Source organism: Marmota marmota, unplaced genomic scaffold, assembly GCF_001458135.2.
Source record: "Marmota marmota marmota unplaced genomic scaffold, marMar, whole genome shotgun sequence".
Lineage (NCBI taxonomy): Eukaryota > Metazoa > Chordata > Mammalia > Rodentia > Sciuridae > Marmota > Marmota marmota.
The window spans coordinates 3,826,750-3,854,393 of NW_026000205.1; the positions used below are offsets into that span (position 1 = coordinate 3,826,750).

General features: G+C 51.3%; 1 protein-coding gene across 1 annotated transcript; it reads left to right on the top strand.

Annotated features, from left to right (window-relative positions):
- The first annotated feature begins 249 nt into the window (after positions 1-249).
- Positions 250-27,644, top strand: Prkd2 (protein kinase D2). Its single transcript, XM_048791234.1, has 19 exons — positions 250-381; positions 825-1,229; positions 3,474-3,612; positions 7,852-7,922; positions 8,375-8,674; positions 8,772-8,991; positions 10,653-10,730; positions 10,811-10,964; positions 13,390-13,507; positions 14,141-14,218; positions 15,576-15,834; positions 17,102-17,154; positions 17,269-17,341; positions 17,796-17,902; positions 18,871-19,032; positions 23,251-23,349; positions 24,918-25,185; positions 26,870-26,955; positions 27,252-27,644. Exons 2-19 carry the CDS (start codon positions 990-992, stop codon positions 27,462-27,464), a joined length of 2,718 nt encoding a protein of 905 aa, XP_048647191.1. The 5' UTR covers positions 250-381; positions 825-989; the 3' UTR covers positions 27,465-27,644.

Here is a 27,644-nt window from a genome sequence, read left to right on the forward strand (position 1 = left end):
CCCCGGCCCCCGCGACCTGAGGCGGGGTCAGGGGGGTTCGGCCTCCCTGTCGGCTCAGGGAACAAAGTCAACTCTGGGGTGGCCTGGGGAGAGGAGTCAATCCGCCCTCCGGCCCTGCATCTACCACTCGGGGCCCCCGCCAGGTTGGGAAGGTCCCGCCCCCAACTCCAAGGCACCGGGCCCGCCCTCCCCTTCCGTCCCCGGCCCCTCGGAAGGTCCCGCCCCTCCATGACGTCACCGAGGCCCGCGCCGATTGGCCGTCTGCACCATCGCTCGGGACACTTCCTCCTGGGCCGCAGCTGCCGACTTAAACTTGGAGGGGGAAAAAGGGCCACCCACGCCGTGCGACCCTCCCTTGCCCCCATCCCCACCCCGCCCCCGGTAACGCCCCCTCCCCTGAGTCCCCCGGCCGAACTTTCTTCTAACTTCCGCGACCTGTGAGCTTCCCTCCTTTCTACCCCGGCCCTGGGGGACCCCTTCTGTCCATCCTTGGGTCCAGCGGACCACTGGGATCCCCTCGACCCCCCGCTCGGACTCCTGCCCTCTACTCCCACGTGCTGAACCCCTCAGGTTCCTTCTCAGGTTCTCTTCCTAGAGCCCCTGGAACCCGGGATCCCCCGCTCCCCGAACTCCTCTCTTCAAGGGGCCTTTGGATCGCGCTGCCTCTTGATCCCTGTAACCCTGACCTACTAGATGTTCCTTTCTGATTGCTTACAATCTCTTGTTCGCTTGGTCCCCAAACCACTAATTCTCTCTTTCTGATCTTCGTGATCCCTCGATTTCTCGTGTGTGGTCCACCGGAGTCCTTTTCTCTCGTTTCCCAGGATCCTGTCATCCTCGTCTGTCGCTCTCAACCTGCCCGCGTTCTCTGCTCGATCCCTGCGCTCCTATCACAGCTCACGAGATCCGTCGGATCCAGGGCCCGGGTTCCCAGGGCTCTCCCAGCCGGATCCGGGTGGGCGCCGGGCTGGGGGTCCGGGCCAGCCCTCATGGCCGCCGCCCCCTCCCATCCCGCCGGGCTCCCGGGTTCTCCCGGGCCGGGTTCTCCTCCACCCCCCGGCGGCTTGGAGCTGCAGTCGCCACAACCTCTGCTGGCCCAGGCTCCCGCCCCGGGCTCCGGGGTCTCCTTCCACATCCAGATCGGTCTGACCCGCGAGTTCGTATTGCTGCCCGCCGCCTCAGAGTTGGCCCATGTGAAGCAGCTGGCCTGTTCCATCGTGGACCAAAAGGTGAGGCTCCCTCTCCAGCTTGTGAAGAGACCCTAGGAGTGGGATACTGTGGCAGAGGCCGCTGGGGCCTGGCCTGCCTCAGGGAGAGTGAGGGGACTTGGGCGACTTGAGGGGTAAACATTGGCTCCCAGTTGAGTTCTCACCCCAACGTTCCAAGGAGGCCCAGAGCAGGGGTGGGGTGCCACAGAGATCTCCCCAAATTGAATCCTTGAATGTTCTTGTTTTCTGCAGTCAGCAGGGAGGAAGGGGGGGGGGTGCCAGCCAGTTGTAGAGTGGGGAGAAAGAGGCAGGTTGGGGAACAGAATGGAGGGACCTCCCCATCCAGGCCCATCCCGGGCCTCCCATTTGGTGGAAACAGTAGAAATTGAAGCCAGGCTGGTGATGGTGATCGGGTGACATGTGTGAGTGTGCTCTGTGCATAAACTGTCAGGGGCAAGTGAGGTCTTAGGGCCCAATTCTTGCCCTCCCCTGGACCTGAGATGACTTGGAGGAGCAGGCACCCCTTATGCACCCCCAGAGACTCTGGGGACCCTAGCACTTCTCCAGATCACACTGCCCCCACCCTACCCTCAGCCCCCTGGGGCACTGGCCCAGGGATCATGGCAAAAGGGAACCCAGTAGATCTGGATAACTGAATCTTAGATTGTTAAAAGAACAGTGGGTTTTCATGTTCAATACCAGGCTGTAAAAATGTTAGATTTGTAATTCAAGTAGTTGGAATATGTGTCCTAAGTAGTTGAACTCTTCTGACATTAAAGTGTTCAAATATTAGAATCCTAAGTTATTGAAATACTAAAACTTTTGAATTTTTGATTCCTAAGTTGTAGGAACTCTAGAATGTTAAAATGTGAGGATTTTGGAATGCTGAGTTGTTGAAATCTTTGATGCTAGATAGTCAAGTATTAGAATCCTAGCCAGGTGTGGCAGTCCATGCTTGTAATCCTAGCAACACAGGATACCCAGGCAGGAGGACTGTAAACTCAAGTTCAGCCTCATCAAATTGTCGAAGTTGTTTCTAAACAACTTAGAAAGACTATCTCAAAATAAAAAATAAAAAGGGCTGGGGATGTAGCTCAGTGATAAGCATCCCTGGGTTCAATCCCCAATACAAAAAAGAAAAAAAAAAAATTAGAATACTAGTTTGTAAGACTCCTAGAAGACAGTGATATTAGACTACTGCTGACCTAAGTTATTGGAATCCTAAAACATATAGTGTTGGAATCTAGAGTATATGAATCTATAATGTGAGCATACTGGAATCCCAAAATATCCAAATTCCAGAATTTTCTCAGACCCCTGGAAATGAATCTCTTGGGCTTCAGAGAAACATCAGGAAGTAGGCCAACTCCCTTATTTAACAGACAAGAAAACTGAAGTTTAGGTTTAGTTTGGTCAGGTGGTCAGGGCCAAAGTGATCCTGGTTCTCTGTGGAAGGAGAATGGACAAGGTTTTGCCTACCAAACCCCCAAATCTAGCAGGCCCAGCTTCCATCCCCTCAACTCAGCCTGCTCCATGGGAAGCCAGGCTGGGACAGAGACAGATATTCCCCTGGGTGAAATCCTTTGTCCAACAGCTCAAATCCGCAGCCCTCCGCCTCTCCCCCTCCCCAGCTTTATTTTTCTTCCCTCCGGGTCCAGGTGTGGTGGGGCCTCTTCCTTCCTTCTCGATGCCCCACCTGGGCAGTTTCACTTTCTGTTCTACCAGGTTTCATTTCCGGCCCCCCCCTTCAAGGTGGGGACTGGACACCTGGGTCCTTTGAGCCTGGGGTGAGAGGCACCCTGTACCTCCAGGATCCTGGATCCCTAGCCCACCTCCCCACCCACTTCCACACTTCTAGATCCCCTCCCAGCGCGCTGTGCTCCAGGGCTGGGCCTGGAGCCAGGTAACAGGGACAATAGATCCAGGAAGGAAGCTGGGGTGGGGGGTGGGTGGCGGATAGAGGAGGGGGTGCTCATTCAGGCCCCCCCTCCAGCTCTGGAAAATTCTAGGTGTCCACCATCCCGGTGCCATTAACCCTCCCACCGGCTGGCCAGTCCAGCCACCAGACTCCCTCCCAGTGCCCCCGCCCAGCACACCTGGGGCCCTGGCATCCTGCCCGGCTCCAGCTGGGGTTGGGAGGGGTCAGGCAGGAAGCCGGGGGCTGCGGGGTCTCAGTTTCCGGGGAAAACCGCCAGCCCCGCTCCGGGACGGCTCTGTAGGCAGCTCTGAGCTTTTCCGTCTCCACCTCCCTCTCCCGCCCCTCAGTTCCCGGAGTGTGGCTTCTACGGCCTTTACGACAAGATCCTGCTCTTCAAACATGACCCCACGTCCGCCAACCTCTTGCAACTGGTGCGCTCTGCCGGGGACATCCAGGAGGGCGACCTGGTGGAGGTGGTACTGTCCGGTGAGAGGCAGTGGCCAACCTAGGGGCGGGGCCTAGGACGGGGGCGGGGCATCTGGAGGAGGCGGGTGTGAGAGGGCGTTGGACTCAGGGGCTTTTTTTTTTCTTTTTGCCGTGCTGGGAATCACCACGAAAGCCTACCACTGAGCCACACCCCCAGCCCCAGAAATGTGCTTTTTAAAGCCGGAGCCAGTGGTTCTTTTCCTGCTGCTGCAGGTTAGAATCACCTGGGGGCCTTCTGCAGCCTGCCTCTCCCAACTAGATAGATGTATTGAGTTCCCCCCGCTCTGCTAGTGAACCATCCACCCACATGGGCGACTCCCGAACAATGCTGAGACGGAAGAGCTAGACAGCTACTAGCACTGTGTGATTGCATTTATGAAGCACAAAGGCAGACAGATGAAAGCCCGGCTCAGTCACCTGGAGCCATGCGGGAGGCTGAGGCAGGAGGACGCAAATTCAAGGCCAGCCCGAACAACTTGGCAAGATCGTCTCAAAATTAAATTAAATAAAAAGGGCTGGGAATGTGGTGCTGTGGTACCGCACGCCTGGATTCAATCCCCAGTAACACTACAGAGATGTAATAACCCTGGTGTTGGAATTCAGGAGAGTGCAGTCTAAGGGACCAGGGGGTCTAAGGGACTTTTGGGAAACTGATTTGTATCAGTCAGGATGCTGGTCACATGGTTTGTACCGTGTGAAAATTCGGATTTGTGCCATTTCCTGAACATATGTTATACTTGTTACTCTTGACTATCAAGTTGAAAATATTCTGATGCTTGTGCCTCCTCCCACTGAAATGCTCAGTGAAGTCGTAGTCTTTTCAAGGTGAATTGAGACCTGGTCATCTGTATTTTTAAAAATCTCCAGGTGATTCTGATGTACAGCCAGAATTTAATTCACTTGACATACCCATTTTATGGGTGGGCAAGTTCTCTGTGGCTTGACAAGTCCTTCCTAAGAGGGGGTTGTCTAAAGCTGGGTGTGGTAGCTGGCACAGGCCTCTAATCCCAAAGACTCTGGAGGCTGAGGCAGGAGGATCACAAGTTCAAGGCCAGCCTCAGCAATTTAGCAAGATCCTAAGCAACTCAGTGAGATCTTGTCTCAAAATAAGAACGATCTGGGGATGTGGCTCAGTTGCTAAGCACCCCTGGGTTCAATCTCCAGTATCCCCCCAAAAAAAGAATGGGGTGTCTGCTTACTGTCATGCTCAGTAAAATGTGTTAAATGGATGAATGACAATTAGAAGTTTGCATTTACACATTTGGTGTACTCATTCAGGCTTCTAAGTCCTCCTGTAAGCTGGTAGCTCTTCAATATTTATCTTCACCTCCATCTCTCTAAGCCCGAATGCTGCTTATGTATTTGTCCCCTTGACAGTTTTACTTGGCATCTAATACACATCTCAGATATGGCCTGTAAGGAACAGAATTATTTTGTTTTGTTTTTGTTTTGCTGTGGATGGAACCCAGACCCTGGAGCCTGCTGGGCAATTGCTCTACCACTAGAGGAGCCCCACCCCCAGCCAAGACAGAACTCTTTTTTTTTTTTTTTTTTAAGAGAGAGAGAGAATTTTTTTTTTTTATATTCACTTTTCAGTTTTTCTTTTTCTTTTTCTTTTTTTTAAAGAGAGAGAGAGAGAAATTTTTAATATTTATTTTTTAGTTTTCGGCGGACACAACATCTTTGTTTGTGTGTGGTGCTGAGGATCAAACCCGGGCCACACACATGCCAGGCGAGCGCGCTACCGCTTGAGCCACATCCCCAGCCCCAAGACAGAACTCTTGATTTCCCTCTTCTAAGCCTAATCTTCTATACTCTTCTCCACCTTTTTTTTTTTTTTTAAATTTTTAATTTTAGTTGTAGAGGGACAAATATAATTATTTTGTTTATTTTTATGTGGTGCTGAGGATTGAATCCCTTGACTCACATGTGAGAGGCAAGTGCTCTACTGCTGAGCTGTAACCACAGCCCCTGGTCTTCTCCATCTTGATGAAGGGCATCACCATCACCATTCAGCCAGGTGCCAAGGCCTGAAACCTTCGGGCATCCTGGATCCCTCTCTTTCTCTCACCTGTTCCTGCCATCCTTCAGCTAACCTAATGGTGCAGTCTCTAACAGACAGCCTGAACCTGCTCCTTACCACTCCTGCTGATCCTAGCTACTATCACATCCAGCCTGAACTATTATTGTAGCACTTAAGTCAGATCATGATGCTCCACAGCTCAGAATCCTCCCATGGCTCCCCAGTATCCTTAGAATAAAATGTAAACTGCTCTGCATGGCTCAAGACCACCTGTGATCTAGCTTCTCCCACTTCTCTGAATTAATCTTTTTGTTTTGTTTTGGCAGTCCCAAGGATTGAACTTGGAGTGCTCAACCAGGCTACATCTTCAGCCCTTTTTATTTATTTATTTAGAAAGTGATTTCTTTTTTTAAAAAAAATTCTTTTATTTTACTTATTTATTTTTATGTGGTGCTGAGGATTGAACCCAGGGCCTATGCACATGCTAGGTGAGCGTTCTACTGCTGAGCAACAACCGCAGTCCCCACTTTTTATTTTTATCTGAGCTAGGGTCTTGCTAAATTGCCCAGGCTGGCCTTGAACTTTCAATTCTCCTGCTTCATCCTCCCAAGTAGCTGGGATTACAGGTGTGCACCACCATACCTGGCCCCTGATTCATCTCAGCACTGTCCTCCATACTTTCACAGTCCCAATCATGTTTGCCTGTCTTCTGTCTCTTCCACAGACTTCCCTCTTTTTTAAAGCATTTCTCTCTCTCTCTCTCTCTCTCTCTCTCTCTCTATATATACTGTCTCTTATACACATCTANAGGCGGAGGCAGGAGGATCACAGGTATATATATATATATTTACTTTTTAGTTTTTTTATATTTCGGACACAATATCTTTATTTTACATTTATATGGTGCTGAGGTTCGAACCCAGGGCCTCATGCATGCTAGGCGAGCGCTCTACCACTGAGCCACCATCCCAGCCCATCCTTCTTACCTCAGGGCCTTTGCAGTTGTGTTCTCTGTGCCCTGATCTTTTTATAGCTAGCTCCTTCTTGTTATTTGGATCTTAGTTTAAATGTCATTTCCTCATGGTAACCTGACTGTCCTTCAGGGTTAGAAGCTTCTCGGTAACATTTGATGTTACTATAGTGATGGGGTCTCACTGTGTTGCCCAGGCAGGCTCCACACTTCTGATTTATTTAGAGCAGTAGGCATTTTCTGAAATTTCCTTATTTGTTTACATGATTATGTTTCTTGTCTGTCTCCCCAAAAGAAAGTCAGTGCCCTGAGAGCACAGTATACGTATCTTGTCCATGTCGTTCACCTGAGGGCGTAGATAATCCTTGGCACACAGAAGAGTCCCTTTCTGTTGCATAAGAGCAAGAAAAATAGATTTATATTGGAGTGAAATTTTGCAGAAAAGAAAAGAATAAGACTTTGTCCAAGGATGTAACTCTTAAAATAAGAGCTTGGTGTAGGGAGGTAGCTCAGTCCAGTGCTCTTACCTAGCATGTGCAAGGCCCTGCCTGAGGGTGGGTAATCAAATCAAGTAAGAGCTAACAATTACTGAGCACCTTCTCTCTGCTGGCATTGTTTTAAGGCCTTTTCACTTGTTAATTCATTTAAAGCTTAAAGAAGCTTTGAGGAGATAATGGCTAGATGCTGAGCCTGCTTTCCTAGATACCTGCTTGGCCCAGTCTTGCCTTGATGTCATCTGCTGAAGAGGCCTTCCTCAGCTGCCAATTTAAAATCCTACCTCTTGCACCTTTCTTATCTCTTATCTCTTGGCTTCTTTACTTGTGGGCACTTATTGACTTCAAGCCTATTTTTTATTGTTTAAGAGATGGGGTCTCACTATGTTGCCCAGGCAGGCCCTACACTACTGGGCCCAAGAGATCCTCCTGCCTCAGCCTCCTGGGTAGCTAGGACTCTAAGCATGCTCCACTGTACCTGGTTAATATGTATTTTATTGCTTAAAAATTTCAGTCCCCTCTCTGAGGTGGGCATGGATTTCTTTTTTACTTTAATATTTATTTTTTTTAGTTGTAGTTGAACACGATACCTTTATTTTATTTATTTATTTGTATGTGGTGTTGAGGATCGAACCCAGAGCCTGACGCATGCTAGGTGAGCACTCTACCACTGAGCCACAACCTCAGCCCCTGGTTTTCCTTTTTAAAGATGAGAAAACTCAGGCAGTTTTCTTTTTCCCTTTTGGTCTCAGACCCTACCCCAGATCAGCTAGATGAGAANCGGAGAGAGCTGGAGGGAAAAGTCCTGGGCTGTGGGCAGAGGGCAGGCTTGTATCATTTGGGCCTGAAGCAGGGAAACAGATCCAGTAGGAGATAATATTAAGAGATTTGTCTGAAGAAATCGGCTTACAGGATTGTGGGGCTGGCTGTGCCTATCGGAATCCTCAGGGCACCCTGTCAGGGAGGGCTGGCGGGAACTGTCCACAGGGAGAAGTCCTTCGTTCTGGAAGTCTCAGCTCAGTTCTTGAACTCTTTCCATTGACTGAATCAGGACCATCAATTAAATAGGCCTATCTGTCTCAGTACTGTCACTCTGTAGACTTCCCCCCCATCTACAAATACCTTCGTGGGAGCACCTAGAGTAGTGCTGGAGCAACGGGGGACGGTAGCTTAGCCAAGCCAAGTTGACAGAGCTGACCGCCACCTGACCTAATTTGCTAGGACTGCTGTAACAGAAGAGCACAGGCTGGGTGGCTTAAATGACAGGGGGCTTAGGGGAGTAATGTCTTTTGGAGAAGGTTGGGCGGTGTGGGGGAGGGCAGGGCAGGGTGCGGGGGTGATGGAGGAATAAAGCCTCTTAAAGGGGTGACAGGTGGAGGGGGAGCGGGCTCTGTCTCTGACCGTCTGGCGCCCCCCGCAGGCTGCGGGTTGAACTACCACAAGCGCTGCGCCTTCAGCATCCCCAACAACTGCAGTGGGGCCCGCAAGCGGCGCCTCTCGTCCACATCTCTGGCCAGTGGCCATTCAGTGCGCCTCGGCAGTTCCGAGTCCCTGCCCTGCACCGCTGAGGAGCTGGTGAGGGAGTGGGGAACGGGGAGGGTTGGGGGCTGGGAGGACTAGGGGTATGGGAGCCACGCACTGATGTGGCCTTCCTACTTCGGCCGACCTGTAGAGCCGTAGCACCACAGAACTCCTGCCTCGACGCCCACCCTCGTCCTCCTCTTCTTCTGCCTCATTCTACACTGGCCGACCCATTGAGCTGGATAAAATGCTGCTCTCCAAGGTCAAGGTGCCTCACACCTTCCTCATCCACAGCTACACACGGCCCACTGTTTGCCAGGCCTGCAAGAAACTTCTCAAGGGCCTCTTTCGCCAGGGTCTGCAGTGCAAAGGTTAGCTGGGCCCCGGCCGGGAGGAGCCAGGGCCTAGACCTCCCTCAGGCCCCAGCCTAAGTTGTGGGACAGAAGCATCTCAGTGTTCTGATCCTTTGATCAGCACAGGGCCTGAGAACGGGAGTGCCCTGAATCCTGGAGTTCTGGAAGTTTTGGGATTCTGGAATCCTAGAATCTTGGAAATCTAGATACATAATACATTTGACATTGAATTCCCAAACTAATGAACTTGAGAATTCTAGACTCATAGAAGCTAGAAATAGGATTCAGGAATTTTAGAATCAGAATTTAGCTAAAGTAACCACAGAACTTTAGGCCTTAAGTCTTAGAATGGCTAAGTTATAGATCTTACAGAATATTAGGATTTTAGAATCATGGGATTTGAATAATGGCAGCCTGGAAAAATTATGTTTGAGAGTCTCAGAAGTCTAGAATCATGTAACCTTGGAAGCATTAAATCTTAGAATTTTAGAAATCTAGGTGCTAGAATGTTTGCATCATTGAATTCTAGAATCTTAGATGTACAGAACCTCAAAATCATCAGATTATGAAGGTGCAGAAGTCTAGAACTGTAGTATTACCAAATTTAGAGTTTAAATATGAATAATTCTAATCACTTGGACTTTAAGAAATTTTAGAAGTCTAGAATCACAGAAGTGTAGATTCATAGATTTGTAGCATTCTAAAAAGTTGGATGCCAAACTCTGGAGCCTTAGAAATCCAGAATCACACACTAAAAACTGGGATTTCAGTAAAGTCTAGAATCTTTATTATATAATGTTCTAGAATCTGGAATCCTCAAACTCAAAGCAGTGGTTCTCCACCATGGGCAATTTTGTCCTCAGGGGATGCTTGGCAATGGAGACATTTTCTTTCTTTCTTTTTTTTTTTTTTAAGAGAGAGGAACAGAGAGAGAGAGAGAATTTTAATATTTATTTTTTAGTTTTTGGCAGACACAACATCTTTGTTTCTATGTGGTGCTGAGGATCGAACCCGGGCCGCACGCATGCCAGGCGAGTGTGCTACCGCTTGAGCCACATCCCCAGCCCCTGGAGACATTTTCATATGAGGATCATGCCAGTGTCTTTCAGTGGGTAGAGATCAGGGAGGCTGCTAAATATCCTGTACTAGGCTGGGGTTGTGGCTCAATGGCAGAGCGCTTGCCTCACACACATGAGGCACTGGGTTCAATCCTCAGCACCACATAAAAATAAATAAACAAAGTAAAGATATTGTGCCCATGTATAACTTTTAAAAAATTTAAAAAAAATCCTGTACTGCACAGAGCAGATCCACACAAAAAATGAATTACCCAGCCCAAAATGTTAATAGTGTCAAAGATAGAGAAACTCATCCCTGCCTGCAGGGATTCAAAGCTCAGAGTCATAGGATGTTAGAGTCCCCCACATCCTAAGATTTGAGGAGTCTAAGTTAATGGAAACCTTTAACTGTATCCCCTTGGATCCGTAGTCTTAGGGCTTTTGTGTCTCCCCCTTAATCCAGTCTCCCCGTCGTTGGGGGAAGCCATGGCTCAAAGCAGGGAATGGCTGGATCCACACAGCAAAAACAGACTCCTCTGAGCCTGGGGGTTGAGTGAAGGTTCAGTCCTAAGGTTCTCTCCTCCCCCTTCTACCTGTCCCTGTTCCCTGTCCTCCTCCCAGACTGCAAGTTTAATTGTCACAAACGCTGTGCTACCCGGGTCCCTAATGACTGTCTGGGGGAGGCGCTCATCAATGGAGGTAAGAGGCTAGGGTCCCTGGGAGGGAAGGGGGCTGGGGCAGGGCTGGGTGGAGCCCCGTCTAATGCCCTGTCCTCCCAGATGTGCCAATGGAGGAGGCCACAGATTTCAGTGAGGCTGATAAGAACGCCCTCGTGGACGAGGCCGACGACTCCGGTGTCATCCCTGGCTCCCACTCAGAGAATGCCCTCCATGCCAGCGAGGAGGAGGAAGGCGAGGGAGACAAAGCCCAGAGGTACCCATGGATCCCCCTAGAGGTCCTTCCCCACTGCAAACCTCACATGTCTCCATCTTCACAATGGGCTGACATCACCTTGATTTAAATTTTCCCAGTTCCTGAGGCAAACTTTTTTTTTTTTTTTTTAGTTGTAGATGGACACAACACTCCTGTTTATTTACCTTTTTAAGAGGTGCTGAGGATCAAGCCCAGCGCCCCACACATGCTAGGCAAACACTCTACCACTGAGCCCCAGCCCCAGCCCCCTGAGGCACACATTTTAAAGCACCAAAACTTTAAGGTTAACCTTTTTTTCTTGATGGACATTTTTTCAAAAGTTTTAATAGAAGTATATTTTAACTTACTTTGCTTTTTTGGATCTGGAAATTCAGTCACTCAAAAGGTATATAATGAGGGCTGGGGTTGTGGCGTGGTGGTAGAGCACTTGCTTAGCACGTCTCACGTGAGGCACTGGGTTCGATTCTCCGCACCACATATAAATAAATAAAGATCCATTGACAACTAAACAATATTAAAAAAAAAAACAAAAAACAACGGTATATAATGAAACCCTTCACATTCTTTGACTCCCAGCTACCCAGTTTCTCTCCCTGGAGGAAGCCATGGAATCAAGTTTCTTGTGGTTCCTTCCAGAAAGTTTGTATTGCATTCTGACAGTATGTAGAGTAAGAACATGTGCTGGGTGTGGTAGTGCATACCAGTAATCCCAGCAACACAGGAGGATTGCAAGTTCAAGGCCAGCCTGGGCAACTTAGTGATAACTCTGTAAATAAAAATAAAAAGGACCGAGGGTGTAGCTCAGTCGTAGTGCACTCCTGGGCTTAATTCCCACTAGTGGGGGGGAAAAAAAAGAATTTGTTCTCAGACCTCAGACTAAATCCCTCCTGAGAGGATCATTATCCCCATTTCCAGGTTAGAAGATCGAGGCTCAGGGGCCTTGGCCAGTGATTATTAAGGGAGAGAAGCTGAGGCTTCTCCCAGAGGACCAGGGCAGCGGGAACTCAGGGGAGGCGGCAGGCAGCTTCCACAGGTGCCTCAATAACTCTTTAATGACCTGCTGGGACCCACCTCTAAGCAGAGAGATGTGAATAGAACAGGGAGCACTCTGTTCGCGTGGCCTGGAGACAGCTAGTGAATACGGTCATCCAGAGCACTGGGAACAGCAACTCCTGCAAGGAAAGATAAAGCACTGAGGGACTGGGGACCTGGCCCTGGGGGAACCCACTTGCTTAGCCTGGGCCAGGCCCTGGGCTTGATCCCTGTGCTGCAATAAATAAATAAAGCAACAAGAAGTGGCAGAGAATAGGGATGTGCCGTTTTAGTTAGGGTACTAGAGGAGGCCTGTCTGGAGAGGTGACACATGGAAAGAGGGATGGCAGGGGAGGCCCTGGGGAAGAAGCCTGGGAGCAAAGCCTTCCAGACAGAGGCAGCAGCCAGCGTGCAGAGGCCTAAGGTGGGAGCAAGCAATTCCAGGAACTGCAAGGAGTCCCTGTGCATGGAGCGGGAGGGCGAGGGGAGCGGGTGGGATGTGAGGTCAGAGAGGGGTTGGGTCACAAGGATCCAGAAAGTTCCATGCTGTGCCCCAAACTCTCTTTCTCCCTGGTATTCCCTGGGGGCCTCTAGTAACACAAAAATGGGCTGTCAGAGCCCGACCTTCAGAGACTTTGGATGGGGGTCAGGGTGAGGAAGCTGAATCTCAGAGAGGAAATGAGAAGTGCCACCCAGGGTCCTGTCAGTCCTGGAACTGCGCAGTCGCTTCATCTCTAGACCTGCCTCTCCTCACTGCATCCACAGAGGAGGGAACCGAGGCACAAAGCAGTTGAGACACTTGCCCAATGTCACAAAGCTGGCTTCACACTGCTGGGCTAAGTACTAATGAACACTTAATGGATGGAGGTCCCTGTGCTAAGCTCCGTAGAAAGATGTCCACTTCTCATAGCAAGCCCGTGACAGGGGAAGCTGAGGTACCAAGGAATTTAGGGAATTTTCTAGGCAACCTATCTGTGAACTTCGAAGTGCTGGGAATGGAAGTCAGGACCTGGTGCATGCTAGTCCCGTGCCACTGTCACATCTCCAGCCTGTAACTGGCCTCTTTATGTGTCCCTCTCAAGAGTCCCTTCTGGCCAGGCGCGGTGGTGCACGCCTGTAATCCCAGCAGCTCAGGAGGCTGAGGCAGGAGGATCAAGAGTTCAAAGTCAACCTCAGCAACTCAGCGAGACCCTGTCTCTAAAGACAATATAAAAATGGCTGGGGATGTGGCTCAGTGGTTAAGTGCCCCTAGTCCCCTTCCTCACTGGTAAATCCCGAAAGGTGGCAACCCCTCCCTCCATATCCCTGACTGTCCAGAGGTACTCCCAGTGGCACCTGGCAGTATGGCCACTTTCTGCCTGTGCCTTCTCACCCCTTCCTCTACCCTCCACAGCTCCCTGGGCTACATCCCGCTGATGAGGGTGGTACAGTCAGTGCGACACACGACCCGTAAATCCAGCACCACGCTGCGTGAGGGTTGGGTGGTTCATTACAGCAACAAGGATACGCTGGTGAGGGGGCGGGGCGGGGTTTGGGGTGGGTCGGATAGTCCGGGTGGGTGGGGCTTAAAGCAGAGCCACAGATTTGGGTTGTAAGGGTGGGGCGAGGCCCAGGGCAGGAGTTAGAGAAGGGATGGGACCTTGGGGAAAGCAGGAGTTAAGGGCGGGACTACAGCTAAAGGGGATGGGTCAGGTGGTGTTGGGCCTCTTCTGGGTTAAGTGGGGGGGGGGCGGTGATCAAGTGGGACCAGGTGGGGTGAGACCAGAGAGGTTAAGGGAAGGGGTTGCAGTGGCGGGACCACATAGAAGACAGGCGAGGCGTAGGATGGGGTTGGGGCAGGGAGAGGGGCAGTGGCAGCCAGGCTGGAGGGTGACCTAACCTTAGAGAGGGGCTATGGGCGGGGCTAAGGTGGGTGGAGTTGGAGCTGGGAGGGGCAGGTGGGGCTGGGCCTGGGTTCAGGGGCGTGGGTTTTGGTGCAGGTCCAGCTACAATCAGGGTGGGTTAGAGGGAGGATAGAGAACCAGGGGCAAGGTCAGGGCTGGGGCGGGGCCAAGCGAGTTTGGTGGGGAAGGACCGGGTTAGGAGAGGAGCTTTAGGTGGCGGGAGCCTGGCGGTCAACGTCACCCTCAACATCTCCCCATCAGAGGAAGCGGCACTACTGGCGCCTGGACTGCAAGTGCATTACGCTCTTCCAGAACAACACGACCAACAGATACTACAAGGTGGGTCTTCCGTCTCCCCGCGCCCCCAGACTCCCTTTGCCCGCATCCTTCCTACTCCTCTGACCCTCAGTCACTCCACCGAGGTCTCGCCAATCTCCTGTCCCCGCCGCCGCAGCTTCCCTGCTTCCATCCCATCATAAGTGCTGCCCATTTGATTCTGGTCCCCCCACTGTCCAGCTGGGCAGCCCAGGGCAAGTTCCTTTACCTCTCTGTGCGTCTCATTTTTCACCTGTAAAATGTCTCACTGGGACTCAGGGCTGCTGCCATAATCCACGGAAAGCCAATAGCTTAGGGCCTGGCGTGTGTGAAGCTCCCGGGAACCATCAGCCTGATATTATTACTTTAGAATTTATTTACTTATATTTATTTGTCGTTGTCACCCCCTCCCATGCCAGAACCGTGTTCCGGCTGCCTCTCCACCTGGTGGTCGAGGTTGTCTCCTAGTGGGTCTTTCTTGTGCCCTGGCTGCTAGTCCTTTCCCACTCAGCAGCCAGAGGAGTCTTTTTTAAACAGTCCTAGCTCCCGGTGCCCTTAGAAGGACGCCCAGGCTCCCCGCAGGCACCTGCCATGGACTGGCTCCTCCTCATCCTACCGGCCTGGCTCAGACCCTGCCCTTGTTCTCTTGGTCCCGCCGCCTGGCTTTCTGCCTACCTGAGCCTTTGGTCTTCTGGCCTTCCTCTTCCTGTCTTCCCTTTCTCTTTTAAAGCTTTTCCCACCCCATGATGCCTTATTTTTCTGCTGTTGGGGAGTGAACCCAGGGGTGCTTAACCACTGAGCAACATCCCCAGCCCTTTTTAATTTTGTTTTTTTTAAATTTTTGAGAAGGACCTGGCTAAGTTGCTTGCAGCCTCCTTAAGTAGGTGAGGCTGGCTTTGAACCCGCAAGCCTGCCTCAGCCTCCCATGGTGCCTTTCCTCCCACCAGCCCTGTTTCCGCCTCCTGTCCCAGCCTCATCCTATCCCACCTACCCTCCATACAGTCACAGGCTGCCTGTCCCCTGCTCAGAGCCCTTCAGAGTCTCCCTAGGGCCTCAGACAAAGTCCAGGCTTCTCTTTGTGGCCCACAAGGCCTTGTATGGCTTCATTTCCTTCATTTATTCATCAACATTTATTAAACACCTAGTGTGTGCCAGGCGCTGTCCCACATGACGGCGTCACTGGAGCACAGCAGGCCTTTCCTGGGGCCTTTGAACGTGCTGTTCCCACCACCCCCTGACAGCTGGCCTCTTCTGCCAGGAGCCTTTCCTGCCACTTTATGCAAACCAGCCCTGTCCCTCGATGCCGGCTCCTGTGTGCCTCTCTGAGTGAGCCCCAGGGCTGCCTGGGGTCCTTACCCGCGCTGGTTCCTTGTCCTGCCAGGAAATTCCGCTGTCAGAAATCCTCACCGTGGAGACTGCCCAGAACTTCAGCCTCGTGCCTCCAGGCACCAACCCACACTGCTTCGAGATTGTCACTGCCAATGCCACCTACTTTGTGGGCGAGACTCCTGGTGGGGCTCCTGGCGGGCCGAGTGGGCAAAGTGCCGAGGCCGCCCGAGGTTGGGAGACAGCCATCCGCCAGGCCCTGATGCCCGTCATCCTCCAGGACGCACCCAGCGCCCCAGGCCACGCACCCCACAGTAAGTCCCCCACCCAGGCCCCCTGAGAGGATGGACCTGGAAGGGCTTGGTAGGACCCCAAGGATGATAGGCAGTGTCAGGGCTCGGAATGTGACTTCTGGGCCCAGGGCTGAGATGTGTGGCCTCGGGCATGTCACCTCCCCTCTTGAGCCTGTGAGAGGTGGCAGTGGCTCCTCAATGCATTTCCTGAGGGTCTCCTGCTCAGCATGTGCTTGAGACACGGCCGTGACCAAGACAGCCCAGGACCTGCCGTCCCTCCCAGGGGGGCAGAATACTTGTTCCCAGGCAGCGATGACACAATGAAGGCAGGACTGGGGCAGGGGAACCCGGAGACCAGAGGGGCCCAGAGTGGGTGCCTGACTCCATCTGGGTGTCCGCAGGGCTTCCTGGAGGAGGCAGAAAGGGCGAGAAGGGGAAAGCAAAGGGGAATCCCTTTGGACATAGCAGAGGGTGGTCACTGTTCCTAAATGACCAGAGTGATGCAGAAGGTCAGCTACAGTAATCTGACGTGGACCCCAGAGTGGCATTTGTGCTGAGACTGAAGGATGAGGAGGACTTGGCTGAGTCTGGAGTGACAGAAAGGGCTTTCCTGGCACAAGAACAGCATGTGCAAAGGCCAGGGGGCAGGAGAGCGCTTGCTGAGTGTGAGGTCCAGCAAGGAGGTCTGAGTGCTGGGGGCACACAGTAGCTCAGGGGGCCGAGCTCAGTAGATGAGGGTTGACCATGGTTTCTAAGCCAGTTAAGGGGCCTGGGCTTCCCCATGAAGGGCGATTAGGAAGGAGCAGGATGGGGGTACGGAAGTCAGGGCAGAGTCTGGGGGGCAGAGGTTTGGATGAAGGATGGTGAGCAGGGGCTGTGGGGAGGTGAAGGGGAGAGAGGCTTTCAAACAGTAGAAGGACTGGGGCTTTGGAAACGTCTGTCTCTAGGTTTGTAGTAGGGCAAATTCAGGGGAAGTTGCTGGAATCACTCTGGACTTTCCCTCCAAGCCTGTTTTCTTCTCTGTAAAATGGCCTCCCTGGGTAAAATGCTCAGCATGTGGTTTGTGACATCACTTTTTCAGCCCCTCAGAGCATCTCAGGTACTCCTCCCAGTGGCCCATTTCCTAGATGAGGAGACTAAGGTTCAGGGGTGGCCAGGTCACAGTCCTGTGCAAAGATGATCTTGATTCTAACTTGGGTGGTCTGGCTCCAGAGGCAGTCTTTGGAGGGATGGCTGAAGGCAATCCTGAGCCTGGGGTCCTCTTACCTCTGCTCTCCCCTCACCCCAGGACAAGCATCTCTGAGCATCTCTGTGTCCAACAGCCAAATCCAGGAGAATGTGGTAAGATGCCCGCCCACACCTGATGCCTCCCCTCCCCACACAACCTCCCCGTCTCCTGTCTCCAGGACCCCCCATCTCCATTTCACCCCTGCCCCTCCTGTCCCTACCCTGCAGGACATCGCCACTGTCTACCAGATCTTTCCAGATGAGGTGCTGGGCTCGGGGCAGTTTGGAGTGGTCTATGGAGGTGAGGACACTCCAGAGCTAACCTAGGGGCTGGGCGGGGCCTGTCTGTCTGGGCTCCCTTTCTGATTGGCCACGTGCTCCCCTCCCGTTTTGATTGGCCGAGATTCTGGGCGCTCTTGGTTGTAGGCTTCCATTTTCTCAATGGAAAAACTGCCGGGCTTGCCTCCTGCACTCTGATTGGACACGGAGCTCGATCCTTGATTCTCATTGGCTCTAATCTCGTTTCCCGTATTATTTCCCTCCTTGAAGCTTTTTGCCTTGGTTCACTCCACTTTGCTCCCTCCATCCCTCTGTCACGTTGGGGACCCTTCAGAGCCACCCAGATGGTCTTCCATCACCTTTGCCCAGCTGCCTGGGTCTCCACGGTTGGGGGTGACAGCAGGGGTGGGGCGTCTCCTGCAGGTGTGGGAGGTCCTGTTGTTCCCTGTCTCTCACCTGTCCTTCCCATTCCTCAGGAAAGCACCGGAAGACGGGCAGGGATGTGGCAGTGAAGGTCATTGACAAATTGCGCTTCCCCACCAAGCAGGAGAGCCAGCTGCGGAATGAAGTGGCCATTCTCCAGGTGACCACCGGGGTCTGTGGAACCAGCTGTGCCCTGCCCCAGAAAGGCCTTTCCTTCCTGCTTCTTCCTTTCAAGGGCAACTTGGCCTAGTCAGGGAGGGCTTCCTGGAGGAGGGAACATGTGTGTTTGAGACTGAGGGGGTGAAGTGTTCAGAGCAGAGGAACCAGGCTGTGTAAAGGCCGGGGTGAGGGGGGCATGAGGTCTCCGGAAGGAGGGGGTGGGAGGAGAGGCCAGGGAGGACGGTGGGGCTAGAGCCAGTGGGCTTTCTCCTGAAGGTACTTGGGAGCCATAGGAAGAATTTTTAGGGCTAGAGGTGTAGCCCAGTGGTAGAAGGCTTGCCTAGCATGTGGGAGGCCTTCGGTGCCATCCCCAGGGTCACACACACACACACACACACACACACAAAGTAATAACTAACAACAACAACAAAATAGCCAGACACGGTGGTGCACATCTGTAATTCCAGTGACTTGAGGCTGAGGCAGGAGGATCACAAGTTTGAGGCCAGCCTCAGCAACTTAGTGAAAACCCTGTCTCAAAATAAACAGCAAAAAGGCCCCTAGGGGACGTGCCTCCGTGGTAAAGTGTCCTAGCTCCAATTCCTGGGATCAAATAATAATAACATCAGAAATTTTTAAAGAGGATTTTGAGCAAGGGAAGGAAGGATCAGGAGTGGAATTTAGGAAACTCTCTCTAGCCACCATCTGGGGGTGGAAAGGGAGGTGAGGAATCTGGGGCTCAGGGAGGAAGGGACCAGCAGAACTGGGGTTAGGGCGCAGCCGCATAACAGAAATGAGAAGACCAAATGGAGCACTAAACAAACCCAGAGACACAGACGCAGAGCTCCCACCATCTGCCCAGCTCCTCTCCCCTCCTCACCAGCGCCACCCGGGGGCGTCCTTCTTGTTTGCCATTTCTGACCCTCTGGGGTCTGAGTTCAAACCCTGTCCCCTCCCCGACCCCCGCAGAGTCTGCGGCACCCCGGGATCGTGAACCTGGAGTGCATGTTCGAGACGCCCGAGAAGGTGTTCGTGGTGATGGAGAAGCTGCACGGGGACATGCTGGAGATGATCCTCTCCAGCGAGAAGGGCCGGCTGCCCGAGCGCCTCACCAAGTTCCTCATCACCCAGGTGAGCGTGCCCGGCGCCCCCTGGCGAGGCCCTGCTGCCTGCACCCCGGGCCGGGAGGGCGGGGGTGGGAGGTCGGGCCAGGGAGAAGATGAGGCAGGCGCTCTGGTCCCGACTCTCCCCGCCTGGAAAAGTGGGGAAAAAGCCTTTTCTCCCTCCTGTCATTCATTCGATCATTTGTTAAATTCTTGGACAACATGCAGGTCCCATATTGGGCTGTGCTGGGGAAACAGTGGTAAGCCCCGACACCTCCAGCCCTAGATGGTGTCACCCAGAGTGGGCAGCGCTGGCACAGGGGAGGTTGATCATGACGATGACGAATTAATGTGGTCACTGACATTTATTGAGCACTCACAGTCAGGCAGCTCTATTACTCATTTAATCTTTAAGAAACTCACATCGTAGGTGCTATTATGACTCTCATTATTACCATTACTCCTCTTTTCTAGTTGAAAAAACTGAGGCTCAGAGATGTCAAGGGTCACAGAGTCACATAGCATCTGTGGCCCAGGGTCACAGAGCATCTGTGCTTTTTAATTAGTCATGTCAAATCAATTTATTTTGCATGCAGATTATGTATGTGAGCATTTTAATGGGTTTATGTCGTAGCATTGTGTGTTGTTCTGCTCTTTATGCTTTTCACTTTAACAGTAGTTGAGTAAACAGTAGTTGATGTAAATCACCAAATTCCCAGCTGATGGCCACGTAGGTTGTTTTAACTTTTGTGTCTTTATAAAGCACATCCTATACACCCATCACAAACATCATTGTCCTCTGGTGGGAGAATTTCTTTCATTTTCTTTCTTTTTCTTTTTGGTAATGGGGTTGAACCCAGTTGGGGTTAACCACAAAGCCACATCCTCAGCCCTTTTTACTTTTTATTTTGAGACAGGGTCTCACTAAGTTGCTGAGGTTGACTTTGAACTTGTGATTCTCCTGCCTCAGTCTCCCATGTTACTGGGATTACAGGTGCATGCCCACCTGACTTGGTGGGAGAATTTTGATAGAATACATTTCAAGTAGCAGACTTTTTTAATATTTATTTTTTAGTTGAAGTTGGACACAACACCTTTGTTTTATTTATTTATTTATTTAGAGAGAGAATTTTAATATTTATTTTTTTAGTTTTCACCAGACACAACATCTTTGTTTGTATGTGGTACTGAGGATCTAACCCAGGGCCTCGCACACGCTAGGCAACTGCTCTACCGCTGAGCACAACACCAGCCCCATCAAGTAGTAGAATTCTGAGTCTTGAGAAATGTGTGCTGAAAGGTTTTTTTAAAAAGATGTTCTCTGAAACCTAAAATAACTGGGTTTCATTCTCTAAAATGCTTTTCAATCTTTACTCCCACAAATAGAGTACTATTTTCTTACTTCTTATTGATACTGAATAAAAGTAAATGTTATGTTATAGGTAGAAAAACATAGTTTTTCTAGTTTTTTGGGGTGGGTACCAGGGATTGAACCTAGGGGCACCTAACCACTGAGCCACATCCCTAGTCATTTTTATTTTTTTTCTTTTGAGACAGGGCCTCATTCAGTTGCTTACAGACTCTCTAGATTACTGAGGCTGGCTTCGAACCTGCAGTCCTCCCAGAGGCCTCAGTCTCCTGAGCTGCGGGGATTACAGGCATGCACCACCACGCCCAGCCATTTTTCTACATTTTATGGCTTTATTTGGCATTTTTAAAGTTATGGATAAGGTTGAGCATTTTGTCAAGTTGATTGGCTGGTGTTTTTTTCTTTAATATGCCTATTGCACATTTTTCAGTTGGATTGTTCTTTTGCTTATTGAATTTTAAGAGCTCTTTGTATATGAGGGATCTTAGATCTTTGTCACTTACCCTGTTTGATTCTTTGATTACAGTATTTGCTTGCCTGTTCATTTTCTTTGTGGCTTTTGTCATAGAGAGTTTTAACTTTTCAGTGTTAAATGTTCCCTATTGTGGTTTCTGGGTTTCACATCCTTCCTAGAAGGGCCTTCCCATCTGGCTGGGACCCACATTATTCTGAGATATCTTTTTTTGTAGGGGGGCACTGGGGATTGAACCCAGGGGCACTTAACCACTGAGCCACATCCCCACCCATTTTTTGTATTTTATTTAGAGACAGGGTCTTGCGAGTCCCTTAGGGCCTCGCTAAGTTGCTGAGGCTGGCTTTGAACTTGTGATCCTCCTGCCTCAGCCCCCCAAGCCACTGCAATTACAAATGTGCACCAGCCGGCCTGCTGAGACATCTCTTGGTTGCAAAGCACCCTGTGCTGTGCTTGCTTTATCCACCCCAGCACCCTCACTCTCTCCTGCAGGGGCCTGTGTTTATCAGGCTGGTTTGTGGGTGGGACCCAGACCCGGTGAGGCAGGTGCGTGGAGACTTGAGATGGGGAGAGGGAACTGAATGCTTTTGGCAATCTAGGAAGTTTCTTTTTCTGGTCTTCCATTCCTTCCTGTCTTTTTTCCTGCTCTTTCCTCTTTCTCTCTCCCTCCCACAGATTTCTGCTCTCTGGGCTCTGGCCTGCTCCACCCCTCAGGCCTGTGCTAAGTTCTTTATGTCATGAACTTATTTAGGCCTCACACCACCTTCTGAGGTAGGTATCATTGTAACCTGTTTCATAGATGAAGAAACTGAGGTTGAGGGCAGTGCCAGGTTTTCTCCCGAGGTCACACAGCTGCGCAGCTGGCTGGCCACGATAGACCTGGGTCTCTCCAGCTGCCATTCTGTCCTGTTCGCCTTGTTCACTGGGAGACAGGTGAACCACCAGGAAATCTGAAGAGGACAAGTACACAGCCATGTTTCCATCTCAGTCTCAGATGAGAAATGAGTCTGTGACCACAGCCGTGGCTTTCAATATTGCCTTCGGACAGAGTCTCCTAGTGACAGTGTCAGGCTTACATAACTCTGGGCTTCCAGTATATTTGGTATTTGTTTGGTTTACATAGAATCGAGACAAAATCGTAGTGCCCACAGTTCGGTGGCTACAAAGGGTTACAACCAGTTTTGTTTTGTTTTAATCAGCTCATCTTGCCATCTTAAACCACTTTAAGGAGCAGATACAGCTTTGAGAGACACATAAATATTTACTAACAGGCCATTGTAAAGATAATAACAAATAATACCAGCAATGATGCAGCAGGGGCCTTAGCTAAGATTTCAGTTGCAAATGGTCAACTGCAAGTTGAAAACATTAAGTTGAAAATGCCCAAAATGAACAATTCACACTTTTTTTTTTTTTTTTTTTTTTGGTACCAGGGATTGAACCCAGGTATACTTAACCACTGAGCCACATCCCCAGCCCTTTTTATTTTGTGAGAGGACCTTGCTGAGTTGCTGACGCTGGCTTCCAACTTGTGATCCTCCTGCCTCAACCTCCCAACTTGCTAGGATTTTGGCGTGCACCACCATAACCAGCTTTCATGGAACATCTAAAAACATTTCCTCAAGCATAAGGAGATTTCTAGCCAAGCATGGTGGTGTATATCTGTAATCCCAGAGGATTTCAAGCTCAAGGCTAGCCTCAGCGCCCCACGGTTCAATCCCCAGTACCAAAATTAAATGTGCGAGGGGGGATTTCTGCAGCTCTCCTACAGTGCTTTACTATACCAGGCTCTCTCTCAAGCACTGGACAGACATCCATTCCTTTAAACTTCACAGGAGCCTCTGGGGTGGGTAGTATTATTACCCCCTTTTTACAGATGAGAAACTGAGACCCATCGAGGTGAAGTCACTTGCCCACAGTCACAAGTCAGTAAGTCCAGAAAAACTGCCAGGTTTTCCACCAGGCAGGCGGCTCCAAAGTCTCCTGCCTCTCAAGAGTTACATTTGGTCTGTAACCCAGCTTACAATTCTGTTGTTTGTAGTTTGTGTTGCTTTCTATTATGGGTTTTTAAAGGATTAAGATAAAGAAAACTTCCACAATAGAACCTTCTTGGAAGCCCCTGCTGTAGTCGTAGCTGGAGCTGTGTAGGCGTTTACCGCATGTCACAGGGTCTCAGTTTCCCCCTAGTCCCCCCCCCCAAGCTCACCTTGCTAGAATTCTGGACCCAACTTTTGCTCTCAGGTGTAAAGGACTCTGGGGTTCTGAGGTTCTTTGGTGTTGGTGACACCACCCCTGGCCTGGGGGAGGGGTCTTCAGGGCACAGAGCAAGGCTTGGTTGGGGCTGGGAGGCCGGCTGCCCAGGCAGACTCCGGGGCAGGTGCTTTCTCACTGCTCCCTCTCCTCAGATCCTGGTGGCGTTGAGACACCTTCACTTCAAGAATATTGTCCACTGTGACTTGAAACCGGAAAACGTGTTGTTGGCATCAGCTGACCCCTTTCCTCAGGTCAGGCATGTCCTCCCCTGATCTGGGGAGGTCCAGTCCATTGGTGGGTGGGGCCTTAATAATCAAGATATGGGTGTAGCTGCTGCTGCAGGATCTTGGAACCCAAGAAGACAACGGCTCAGGTAAGGCGGACGCAAGCCTTCTGGGGCTGCGAAGGTTCATGGTGTTGGGGGCCAGGCTTCCTGCCGTCTTGTAGCCTCTCTGTTGGTGCTGGCCTCCCTGGCCCAGGATGGCCTCTCATGTCTTCTTGCTAGGAAAAAGGAGGAAAGGAAAGGTAGAAGAAATGGATGCAGCCCTTTCTTTCAGTAAGGTGGTACTTGGAAGTAGCATCACTTCATCTCATGTCCCATTGGCCAGGACTTGATCACAGGGTCATAGCAGGCTGCAAAGGATCCTGGGAAATGTAGTCTTTATTCTGGGTAGTCATGTGGTCCGCAAAATTCATGATTTTTATGAAGGGAAATAGTTTTTGACAAGTCTCTGGTTAGCAGGTAACAACTCCCTTCTGAGAGGAGCTGGCTTGGGCAGGGTGAGACCATAACAGCTATAACTTATTAAGTACCTACCGTGTGTAAGGGCCTATAGTTATGGGTTCTTATCTGGTCCTTCCACATCCCTGTGGAGTTTGTACTTTGTTGTCTGTGTATTGAAGATCCTGTGCCCAGGGGATGGCCATCTGTGTCAGTATTTGGAGGGGGGTTGCCTCCCCAGGGACATTTAATGTTGTTGGAGACACTTTTGGTAGTCACAACTGTGGCAGGGGGAGGGTTGCTACTAGCATCTAGGGACACTGCTGAACATCCTACAGTGCATAGGACATTCCTTCACATGAATTATCTGGCCCTGAATGTCAATAGTGCTGAGCTTGAGAAGCTTGGATTTAGAGCAGTGATTTCCACAAGAAACATGAAACAGGCCAGAGATCGAATTTTGCTTTTGTGTGCTTGTGTGGTGCTGGGGACTGAACCCAGGGTTGCTCTACCATGGAGCACACCCTAGCCCTTTATATTTTTACTTTGACACCGGGTCTTGCCAAGTTCTGAGGCTGGCCCTGAACTTGAGATCCTCTTGCTTCAGCCTCCCGAGTCACTAGGATTACAGGCGTGCATCACTGTGGCCAGCACATGAGCAGCACTTTAAACACCTGGTCCTGTTGAGTCCCCAGAAAGCCTGAGAAGAGGCTGCTACACTCATCCCCAACGCAGAGGACAAAAACCAAGGCCTAGAGCGGTTGGGCCCCTGGCCTAAGATCCCCGAGGCCTATTCTGTGCTTGCATGCATGGCGTGTGTTCTTCCATTCGTCCACCCTCTGAGGTGGGGACAGTTGAGATCTCCATGGTGCAGAAGAGATGAGACCCATGCTAGGGGGTGAGGTATGACTTCAGGGAGCATTCATTGAGTGCTGGCTGCATGCTCCTTGAGATGAGGAAACAGAGGGAAAATCACCTGCCCGGGGTCCCTTGGTTAGTGAGCTGGGTCCAAACCTGTGTTTGACTTTCTTTGAAATACCTTGGCTGGTGGTTGGTGGCTTCATCACTCCTCACAGCCTCCCCCGTCCCGCTCCACAGGTGAAGCTGTGTGACTTTGGCTTTGCCCGTATCATTGGAGAGAAATCCTTCCGGCGCTCAGTGGTGGGCACACCTGCCTACCTGGCGCCCGAGGTGCTGCTCAACCAGGGCTACAACCGCTCCCTGGACATGTGGTCGGTGGGTGTGATCATGTATGTCAGCCTCAGTGGCACGTTCCCCTTCAACGAGGATGAGGACATCAATGATCAGATCCAGAACGCTGCATTCATGTACCCAGCCAGCCCCTGGAGCCACATCTCAGCTGGAGGTGAGCGTGGTGGGTTGGCAGGGAGGGGTGGGGGGAGCGTGGCCAAGAACCCCCCCCCCCAATCTCAAGAGTGGAGATCCTGAGGCTGCTGGTGTAGAGGGCTGAGCCTCCTGATGGGGCTGGACCACAGGAGGGGCCATACTGTGATGGTGGAGATGGAAACCAGAGTGCTGGAGACTCGGGTTTAGACTAGGTAATGTGGGTTAGAAAACGAAGCTCCGCCAGACCTTATGATGCACAACAGTAATCCTAACAGCTCAGGAGGCTGAGGCAGGAGGATTGGGAGTTCAAGGTCAGCCTCAGCAACTTAGCAAGATCCTACCTCTCAATAAAACCTAAGAGGACTGGGGATGTGGCTCAGTGGTAAGCACCGCTGGGTTCAATACCCAGTACAAACAAACAAAACCCATGAAACTCCACAAAAGTGCTTAGATTGATACTGGGAGTCTTGGGGACCAAGTGAAACTTGACTTGGCCTGTCTGGACTACTGGCGAGGGACTGGACCTGAAGAAGCCAAAGGAATGGGGTGGCCTAGAAAGGGGCAGACCCTCCCAAGGCAGTCACTGGAGCCTGGAATCTGAGACCAATCGTCTGCAACAAGAGGCGACAGGTCACACTGCTCACAGAGTGAAGCCTTGTCCTCTAGGCTTCTCACTGAGGAGAGCTCCTCAGAGGACACCTGACTAACCAACACCCGACTCTCAACCGTCCTCCTCTTCACTAAGATCGGGCCTCAGCCCCTGCACTCGGCCTGCAGCCGTGACTACGGAATATTTGTTAACATGGTGTGTTTTCATTTTGCTTTTGTGGATATGGCCAGTGATGCTTGGATTTCTACCAACCAGCAAGATGTGAGATTTCCACTTGAAATACATGTTTTTAACCTTAAAAAGTGATTTTTTTTTTTTTTTTTTTTTGGTGGTGCTGAGAATCAAAGCCAGTGCCTCACATATGTCAAGCAAGTGCTCTACCACTGAGCCACAAGCCCAGCCCCGGTTCACTTTTTAAATTAAATAAATAAATAAATAAATAAATCGAGACTGGGTCTTCCTAGGTTTCCCAGGCTGGTCTTGAACTCCTAAAGGGTCCTCCTGGGGGAAAAACAAAAAAGGATCCTCCTACCTCAGCCTCCCTGGTAGTGGGGACTAGGGGCATATGCCACTGTACCCTGCCCCCTGTTCACATTTTTAAACATAGGAAAAGGTCTGCAGTGAAAATTCTTTCATTCCTCCCTTTTCTGTTCTTTCCGAAGAGAATGGCAATGCCATTAGACACGATGAGATATATGTACGCATATATCACATATATATAATATGTGTCCTATACACATCATATATGGTTTGTCCTCATAACAGATTTTGGTTATAAATAACTTGAGTTAAAGAAAAATATTAAATGGAGACTAGTGCAGTGAGCCTGTATGTACCTATGTGTGACAAAAATTGTGAAGGAGATGTGGAAACGGGGAACTGAGGTAGGGAATTGGTGAAGCCGTGTAGGAACTAGGAGAGACACAAGGAGAGACAATTTCATGATTTAATGAGAAAAATCAGAAACTCCGCAGGTATGTGATGGGCACAGGTAAGGCTCCTGAGCCGCCTGGGCTAGGCAGGTGGGCTGCTGTCCTGTTGGGAGGGAGGCACCGGTCAGCGGGCAGGACTTGAACTCTGTCCTTCTGCGCAGCCATCGACCTCATCAACAACCTGCTGCAGGTGAAGATGCGCAAGCGCTACAGCGTGGACAAGTCTCTCAGCCACCCCTGGCTACAGGTGCCGCGGGGCGGGTGGACACCCGGGCTGGGGTGGGGGTGGGGGTGTCTAAATCTTATTGGCCGGCCAAGTAGGTAGGTTTTCCCTGGAGGGGGAACTAGCTAGCTCTCCCATTGGCTGGGCTGGGAGAGGGGGTGGGCTGGATGTCTGTTGGCGGGGCAGGTTGCCGAGGGTGGGGTGGCACTCTCCCTGGGTGCAGATGGTACCCCGGCAGGGCAGACCCCGCCGGCGCCGCTCTGGCTCAAACTGGCTGCCCAGGGAGCGGCCCAAGCTAAGCCCAGTTCTCCCGGGCCCAGGAGTACCAGACGTGGCTGGACCTCCGAGAGCTGGAGGGGAAGATGGGCGAGCGGTACATCACACACGAGAGCGACGACGCGCGCTGGGAGCAGTTTGTGGCCCAGCGCCTGCTGCCTGGCCCCGGGCTACCTGCCGACGCGGAGCTCTGTGGCACCCGTTTGCCACAGGACCACGAGATGCAGGGACTGGCCGAGCGCATCAGTGTCCTCTGAGTGTCCCTGCCTGGTTGTCGCCCTCGGGAGCAGCCTTACATACCATTCCAGGAACAAACTGTTCTAGGGGAAGTGGCTTCCTGCCCACACCGATGGGACATGTGCAGGGGGTTGGGGTGGGGAGTTATTCCCAAAGGCCCCCTCTCCCTTCCCCACTATTAAAATGGACTGGTCTCTGGC